Below are 9,821 nucleotides of genomic sequence, written 5' to 3' on the forward strand. Positions count from 1 at the left end.
ATGACAGTGAGTTAGTTCACTGTACTCAAATGGCCACCACAGTCCCCAGATCTCAATCCAATAGAGCACCTTTGAGATGTGGTGGAGAGGGAGAGCAGTTGACAAATCTGCTGCAACTGCATGATGCTATCATGTCATTATGGACCAAAATCCCCGAGGAATGTTTCCAGCACCTGGTTGAATCTGTGCCATGAAGAATTACAGCAGCTCTTAAGGCAAAAGGGGTACTTAATAAAGTGTCTGGTATTATATATACTCATATTCATAAAAAACTTTAGTCCCTGAAAGTTTCAAAAGTTATAATAAAACAGCATTATAAATAATCACACAACACAGTAAATAAGCAATTGCAGTATATTGTGTTACAAGTTTATTGACAAAGTCTAGAAACTGGCACAACCAATATATTCTGTACAAACCTACAAATATGCATCATGTAAAGATAGTACAGCAGTGGTAAGAAAACCTAAGAAAAAACAGAACTTGGAAATAATAAATTACTCCTTCACAGAAGGATGAAACTTTTCCTTCCTCATCTGGATGTTGAGAAACTGTCAGAAAGAATAACTTTCAAACTAAACATTGAAATTATCACCTCATGGAGATCTTCATATAGGCAAGTATTTTTGTACATCCTGATTATAGCTATACAGGTGAAGTGCCACATGTGGAATAAGAATCCATTCTTACATCAGTATCTGAGAAGGCTTGTCATTCATAGGAGGCATGCGTGAAGATTTTGGCTTACTTTTCCAGTTTAAATACTCTGAGAGGACGGATGTAGGCTTTATTAAATATCAACTTCTACAACTGTCCAAGGCATATCCTCTCTGAAGATTTGCTTTTCCTCGGGTTGGGCAGTACAACACATTGCTATTCACCAGTGAAAAACCTGCAGCTGCATTTCCCCTTTGGAGCATTAGCCTCTAGCTGCAACATAACCTTGATCCTCATACATGTGAAGCAGTATCCTGACGTTTGCACTGGTTGTCAATTTGGGAGTGTTTTTTTTCCTAGGATGTGCTTGTTTGTAAATCTTTTGAAGCAGCCAGCATTGCTCTCACTTTTGCCATCAGATCCTGTTTAGAACAGATAAGAAAGAAAAGTCCACTTTATTTGCAAATTGTATAATAAAAAAAAACTCAACATATGCACAGTATTCTTCTACAAGTCACTTTTTTGTGAAAATGAACCTTATAAATAAAACATTTTTAACATTGGACAAGTTAAGGACCAATTTCAATATACATCCACAAAATTTTCACTAAAACAGTAATACACCTTAACAGATCAAAGGTATGAAATACTGGCAAAAATGTTATCTATCGTAATGTTATATATAAAAATGTTCACTCTATAAAGAGCAAGATGACATTTGTGTGCCCAATGGAAAGGGCACTCATTAATATTCAGGTTACTGTGATCTGCGTTCAACTGCTGCACAAGCACTGCTCTACAAAATATGGTTTTCTAAGTGTTAAGCATGCCTAGTATGAATAAATTAAGTAGGTCGATCAGTCTGCATAGACAAACTATTATAGTTTATAAGAAAAAGCTCTACAAGGAGCAATCTAATTAGTTTTCTAGACTGATAAATTAAAATATTAATAACCCTTGAATTTAACTCAGCTGCTAATATTAGATGGAACTATGTCAGTCATTTCAGATTTCTTCTTTGTCAAGTTAGATTTTGCTCCAAGGATTTCTGAACTTTTTAATAATCATTCGTCCGGCTTTCTGAATTTCTCACTTATTATAAGACAGTTAACTCAAAAAAACAGCTGCAAGAATCATAACTATCACTATTAAGTATGACCTTACAAGTCTAGTTATTTAAAACTTAAAAAGCAACCTTTTCATATAAAATGAAATACTTTTGCTCTCTCTTACCTTACAGAACTTAATAACTCCATTGCCTGAGGGCATACATTGTGATGTTGTGATGCAGAGTATCTGTACTAGGGTGAAAAAAAAACTGTGCTTCTTATAGTTTGTTAAATAATATTTAGTTTGTGTGTATATTAAGATTACTTAGATAGGGTGCAGCTTTTAAGTGACTTAACCGTGTAGCAAGATTGTACTGTAGAGCTCATAAGGGAAAGCTGGCACTATTTTTGATTCTATTAGGAACTTATCAGACAGGTGCCTGGCTCAGATGGTCATATATGACAACGACTCATGGGGCTGTTTTTCAGGAGACAAGATAATGAGATGCATATAAAAATGATTACTATGAGAATGTATACATTTGAGGTCAGGTAAACTAACCAGTGTGTATATAGTTGTAAGAGGGTATTAAAAAAAATTTAACCTTGCATTCAACATGTTCTTATATTTAGGAAAAAATAGCTTCACTGGCTAGTAACAAGACAATTACAACTTATCAATTGCCCAATTTCAGACTATTTGCAACTATTGCTAACTCGTGCACAATCAGCTGCTAAGTCTCTGAGTAAAAGAAAGGGTTTTGAGAATACAAGTATTAAGAGGAAAAAGTGCATGCAATGGCATGTGCTTTGTAAGAACATCTTAGCTGGATTAAGAAAAAAGGAGACTCAATTTACTCCAATATCCCTCTTCGTTTTACTGATATAATGCTTGCTATACATACAAAGATTTGAATCATTCAGGTTATATGGTTTATATCTATTTGGACTTCTAGTATTTGATATGTCTGGCTTCTCTGGAAATAATCGTTAAGACTGAAATAATGTTTAGGGTTTATCTCACTTAAAATGTCTTGTTGTTTGCTTACATTAGCAATCACTGTAGGGTCGTGGTCCTGTAGAAAGAAGGATAGACATACTTATCCGAGTTCTGTACAATCCTCGTGAATATTAAAAGCCATGAGTTGTGCTTATCTGGGTTAAATCATTTCAAGACCAAAGACAGATGTGATTCCGGCAAGGACCAGGCTGCTGGCTTCTGTTAAGTGTGTTTAGTGCAAGCCTATTCAAAATTCTTTCAAAGGCTCCTGGCCTTTGCTAGGATATTCATAACTTCATCCCTTGCTTTGGGGTAATGTGAGGTTAAACTGCCCTCAACCAGTGTTTAAGGAATTTCAGAGGTTTCATGTAGAATCCTTTACAAAGGTAGGCCGCTTTAAATTCCAGAGGAAAGAATCGTGAAGTATACATGTAAAACAAGGTTAATTTAAGCAATTCCAGGATTAACTTGTCCACCAAAAAAAAAAAACTTTGGATGTTAAAGTGCCATTTATGGACACTTCCATAATAAAAGACCAATCAAAAAATGTAACAGTCTGTATGTTAGTATTAGAGAAGCTCCAACACCAGTTATTTTAGCATTGCATACTCTTGCTAAAGCAGCGGCTGAGATGTTTCATATCACTCCATTCTACTGCATTTTAATGTAATATTTTTTGATTTGCCACTGTTAAGTATTTTCCATTTGATTTTACTCTCAGTGCCCAAGGTGATACTTCCCAGGAGTACCACATTTGATGAACCCTTTTATTAGATGTCTTCTATCCAAATCAAACTGTCATCATCTGTCTACAGAATGATATTTTTCAGAAAGAGACTAGTCTAGCACAGTTGGAATTTGGACTTAAAACCGCCCCTGTATATATATATATATATATATATATATATATATATATATATATATATATATATATATATATACACACACACTGTATTAAACAAAGAATTAATAAATTAAACAAAAAATGAATAAAACTCCTCAACCTTTGCTCTTTATAACATAGAGTAACAGCTAATTAACATTTTTCTAAATTATTATGAATATGCATCATCCTTTTAGAAAATGTACAGTACATAAACTGCAGTGCAATAGTTTAACAGTTAAAGGATTTTTAAGTATACTTCCCAAAAGTAACATCATAATTCACTTTTTGCTAGGAGAGCTGCAGCAATTCTACCTGAAAATGCTACCCAATGTATGGAACTGTGCATGTTTTATTAATTAAAAAACAGAAAGTTACCACAGAGCCATTAAATCTGAAATTTTATTTATCTGAAAGGTACAAAAAATATTACACTTGACAGGCCTTTTTTGTTTTAATGATTATTCCTAACTCAAAACATTTTTGTGCGTATTTCCTCTTGGCACAGTCATGCCAATTTCCTGCTTCAATCTTCACACCAGGTTGATGAATTTGGCACTCACTTTTGAAGGTAAATTATTGAAATTGAAATATTAACAGATGTCCTTAAAAATGATAAACATATCCTGCTAAGAAAAGTGAATCAAGAAAACAAGGGAAAATAATGTCTAGAACTAATGGGTTTCCCTTTGATGACTGTTCATTTTTTTTTCCAAATTGAGAGGTACATTTGTCAAAAGACTGACCTTAATACTTAATCACATGCAGTATTCTGCATCAGGGTTTGGTTCCAATCTACCCATGACAAGAGGCTTTGAAAATGTTAAACAATTTATCATTTTAACATTCTAAAGTTCAGAAGTTAATATTTTGAAACCATCTTCTATGAACTAAGCTTTTTAAAACTTAATGCAGGGTAGAATGGTGGTACAATGGCTAGGGCTACTGCCTTACAGCTTCAAGGTCCTACATTTGAACCTTCTAGGGCTACTGCCTTACAGCTTCAAGGTCCTACATTTGAACCTTACATCATGAAGTGCCTGTGTCAATTTTGAATGATTTTATAATTTTTATTTTTTTATTAATTTTATTACAATCCATTCAAAGCAATCAAGTTTTTACAAAAAGAAGAATTGAGTGAAGAACAGATCAATCCCCACCCCTGAGAGAGAGAGCAAGCCAAACGGCGTAAAATTTAAGGCTTGTAAACATACCTAAATTAATACACTGTGAGCACAATTATTAGGCAAGTGAGTATTTTGACCATATCATCATTTTTAATGCGTATATTCCAACTCCAAGCTGTATTAACTTGAATGCTTATTGGATTTAAGCACGTCAGGTGATGTGTATTTGTGTAATGAGGGAGGGTGTGGCCTAAGGAGATCAACACCCTATATCAAGGTGTGCAGAATTATTAGGCAGCTAGTTTTCCTCGGGCAAAATGGGCCAAAAAAGAGATTTAACTGACTCTGAAAAGTCAAAAATTGTAAGAAGTCTTTCAGAGGGATGCAGCACTTTTGGAATTGCTAAGATATTGGTGTGTGATCACAGAACCATCAAACATTTTGTTGCAAATAGTCAACAGGGTCGCAAGAAACGTGTTGAGAACAAAAGACGCAAATTAGCTGCCAAAGATTTGAGAAGAATCAAACGTGAAGCTACCAGGAACCCATTATCCTCCAGTACTTTCATATTCCAGAGCTGCAACCTACCTGGAGTGCCCAGAAGTACAAGGTGTTCAGTGCTCAAAGACATGGCCAAGGTAAGGAGGGCTGAAACCCAACCACCACTGAACAAGAAACATAAGTTGAAACGTCAAAACTGGGCCAAGAAATATCTGAAGACAGATATTTTTCAAAGGTTTTATGGACCGATGAGATGAGAGTGACTCTTGATGGACCAGATGGATGGACCTGTGGATCAGTAATGGGCACAGAGCTCCACTCCAACGTGGAGGTGGGGTACTGGTATGAGCTGGTATTTTTAAAGATGAGCTAGTTGGACCTTTTGCATTGAAGATGAACTCAAAATCAACTCCCAAACCTACTGCCAGTTTTTCGAAGACACTTTCTTCAAACAGTGATACAGGAAAAAGACCATGATTTTTATGCAGGCCAATGCTCCATCACTTGCATTGAAGTTCTCCACTGCGTGGCCAGCCAGTAAAGGCCTTAAAGATGAAGGAATAATGACATGGCCCCTTCCTCATCTGACCTAAACCCTATCGAGAACTTGTGGGCACTTCTTAAACGCTAGATTTACGGGGGAGAAAAACAATACACCTCTCTGAAGAGTGTCTGGGAGGCTGTAGTCACTGCTCCACAAAAAGCTGATCGTCAACAGATCAAGAAACTGACAGACTCCATGAATGGAAAGGCCTATGACTGTTATTGGAAAGAAGGGTGGCTATATTGGTCATTGATTGATTGATTGATTTTTTTTTAAATGTCAGAGATGTTTATTTGTAAATTTTGAGGTGTTTGTTTATTATTCTCACTATAACAGATGAAAATAAACAAGTGAGATGGGAAAATTTTCATTTTTCCTTTAGTTGCATAATAAATCTGCACACTAATAGTTGCCTAATAATTGTGCGCACATATGTATTCCCCTGATGATGTTCACACTCACATTTCCGTTGTGAAACATTCAGGTTTCAGGTTTATTAACATTTTGGATTGACTGATAGCACTGTGTTTGTTCCATATTAAAATTAATCCTCAAAAATACAACTTGCCTAATAATTCTGCACTCCCTGTAAATTCTCTGTGCTTTATAAACGTATTTTTAAAATATTACTGATTAGATCCTGCCATGTTTTGAAAAAAGTCTGTACGGATCCTCTAGCTGAGTATTTGATTTTTTCCAATTTCAAATAGTATAACACATCGGTTTCCCACTGACTTAAAAGAGGAGAGTTTGGGTTCTTCCAGTTTATCAGAATAAGTCTGCGTGCCAACAGTGTAGTGAATGCAATCACAATTTGTTTGTCCTTCTCCACTTTAAGCCCCTCTGGAAGAACCCCAAACACAGCTGTTAATGGGTTAGAAGGGATTGTGAGTCCAAGGCCGTCTGAAAGGTAATTAAAAAATTTTGTCCAGAATAATGTTAATTTGGTGCAGGCCCAGAACATGTGACCAAGTGAGGCTGGGACTTGGTTGCAACATTCGCAGGTTGGATCATGCCCTGGAAACATTTTGGAGAGTTTTAGTCGAGACAGATGTGCTTGATATATAATTTTGAGTTGTATAATTGTATGCTTTGCGCATATGGAGCTCGAGTGAATTCTCTGCATTGCTACTTTCCACTCCTTTTCTGATATATTGATTAAGAGATCTTTTTCCCAGTGTCCTCTTGGATCTTTGAAAGGGAGGGATTGTAAAATGATTTTATATATTGTAGAGATGGAGTCTAATTCCTTGAGATTAAGCAATATTTTTTCCAGTGTGGATGAGGGTGCAAGATGAGGAAAATTTGGAAGGTTCTGTTTAACAAAGTTCCTGATTTGAAGATAGTGAAAGAAATGTGTAGCTGGAATGTTAAATTTGGAATGTAATTGTTCATAGGATGCAAAGATGTTGTCTATATAAAGATCTCTAAGCAAGTTAATTCCAAATTTTTTCCAGATATTAAAAACTGCATATGTTTGTGAAGGTTGAAAGAGGTGGTTCTCTTGCAGGGGTGCCACAGATAGAAGCTTCTCCATCTTAAAATGCTTTCTACGTTGGTTCCAGATTTTAAGTGAGTGAAGCACAATTGGGTTATTAGTGTATTCCCGATAACGTGTGTTTATTGGAGCGCAGAGCAATTTTGAATGATTTTAGACATTTTTGGATTTACTCCAAGGGCTCCAGTTTTCCTTCCACAAACTATGACATGCAAGTTAGGTGATAAAAGCTAGAGAACTTGGTTTTCAGAGGTTGTCAACTTATTCTTTGCACCCATGCAATAGTAGAAAGGCAGGGAGATATTACAATGGTATTTAGGTCAAACAATTGTGCTTTAGTTAATGATCAATGGGGAAAAATAAGCAGGGCAATGCAAATCACCATTGCTTCACTGCATGAGGCAAGGACATGTTGGTGAACCCAGTAACACTAATACAATTTATGTGATAAAACAATTGTGAAATTTTTCTTAAACTGCCTTATAAGGTTATTTATCATTAACAAATTCTTAATTACTTACCCATATCAGATGTTACAAAAATTAAATCACAAATTTCAAATATCAAAAAATAACAGACTTTATTAGATGTTCCTTAATCAAATCCAGTGATTTTAAATCAGAATCACACTTTTCATTAAACAGTTCAATCCTAGGGTGTTCTACTGTGTTAGCCATCATGGATGTTGTGAGAAGTCAAGCAAAATGACCCCTTTTATTGGCTAACTAGAAAGATTACAATATGCAGGCTGTTGAGGCAACTCAGGCCCCTTCTTCAGACGAGATGTGATACAGAAACTGAAGTTCAGGTGTTTATACAGACACTAGGACCAGTACAGCATTGGAAAACCTGGAAGTGAGTCATCTTAGAAGGGGCCTGAATTGCCTCGACAGTCCTACATATTGTAATCTTTCTAATTAGCCAATAAAAGGGGTCACTTTGCTTGACTTCTCACTATAGTTCCAATCCAAAACACTTAAAAGTTCAGACTTTTATTCTTAACAGCCCTGTGGAAGTGTTGATTGGATATCCTTTGTAACTTTAAATGTGTACTCCTGACTTAAATTCTCATGATTATCTTTTTCATTTTCCATTTATTCCTGAGGGCAGTGTAAAACTGTTCAATTTTCCGTTAAACACTATCATCCAATTTTCTGGGAAAACATAAAACTGAAAAAATCAGTTTCTAAGAAAATTAAATAAGATGAAGATTAAAAACATCAGCTAAGGATCAAAAACAATGCATCTGAAAATGAAATAGGACATTTAAATAAACAGCAAAAAAGTATCTAGAACTGTCTTAGAGTTTTGTTCATTTGCATTTCATCATTTTTCTAAAAGAAGAAAAGAAATACACGGCCTTACACATGGAAATAATCAAGTACTGTTTTTGAGCAGAACAGTCAGATTTATTTAATGTACTACAGCATGTATACTAAAAATGAACAACTCACCCCCGAGTATAACAACATTTGGCAACAGATCTGAAATAAATGACTGTCATTCATAAACCAGCAATAAACATATACTAGTAATTACTTTGAACATGAAAAGTACTGATTACTAGAAATTTGTAAATGACATCCCAACTCACAAGAGAGCTGTAAAGGGTTTCAGAAAATTAAGATTAAAAAACCTTCCATTTGATGTCAAATAATAAAAGCTGTAAACTTAATATCTTATTTAAGAACACTTGAAAACAATACTCCAAATATTAATCATGCATGGTTAAGTGAACAGAGTCTAATGAATTTTGTTTTTGTCCAGGAGGAATTTCCCCCATGTAACAATAGATTGATTCAAGGTGATTCCAGCAGGGGACCACTGAATGGTGTTACATAACTTATCACTCAAATATTATTCTACAGGAAAGCTCGACTGCATCACAATACCACAAAAGAGAAAAGAAAGTGCAGAAGCAAATTATACTGCTAAACTCGAAAGGCACTTTCCCATCCCATTTACCCCTTCAACAATGACTACATTCCATGTTCTGCAACCGCAGCCTCACAAGTTTCATGGTCACTAAAGTCAGAATAACTTAAAGCTGGGGCAACAGCAACACAAACTATGCACTACTCCTAATCTTCCCAAAGCCAACACACACAATTACATCTATCTTTAATTGTTTTATCAATACTACATGTGTTAGTAAAAACTGATAATTTTGACTACGCAAGTTTACATTAAGAAATGTTTATCATCACATTCAGACTTGAGGTTTTTTTTTTTTGGATTATCCACAATCTTTACAGTGTGACTGGCACTGTATTGTAAATCAAAAGGTGTAGTGGCAATGTTAATCTTAAATTCATGTTTTGCTCTCATGCTGAATGTCTTATCAAGTCAACAAATTAAATAAAAATGGAATATTTATTTTACCTCATAAAAAGGAAACAAACACCATCAATAACGGCAAAATCTCTTGTAAAACAGCTAAACACTAATTTGATCAGGATGGGATATGTAATGGGGGGTTCAAATGTCCTTTAACATCAGAAACATACTTGGTTGGGGTGAGATGGGGGGATAGTTAAGAATGAAGAGGCATTTTTAGAGATC

The 9,821-nt window shown here is 35.2% G+C and overlaps 1 protein-coding gene across 2 annotated transcripts in view; it reads right to left on the minus strand.

Annotated features, from left to right (window-relative positions):
* Positions 1–355: 355 nt before the first annotated feature.
* LOC120540895 (splicing factor SWAP) overlaps positions 356–9,821 on the minus strand; it is a 79,346-nt gene continuing 69,880 nt past the window's right edge. The window contains exon 19 of one of the 2 annotated variants that reach the window (XM_039772044.1): positions 356–1,079. In XM_039772044.1, coding sequence (XP_039627978.1) covers positions 1,014–1,079 — 66 coding nt within the window. In that variant the 3' untranslated portion in view covers positions 356–1,013. The remainder of the gene's footprint in view (positions 1,080–9,821) is intronic. The other variant, XM_039772045.1, reaches the window with a different exon arrangement.

Source organism: Polypterus senegalus, chromosome 12, assembly GCF_016835505.1.
Source record: "Polypterus senegalus isolate Bchr_013 chromosome 12, ASM1683550v1, whole genome shotgun sequence".
Lineage (NCBI taxonomy): Eukaryota > Metazoa > Chordata > Cladistia > Polypteriformes > Polypteridae > Polypterus > Polypterus senegalus.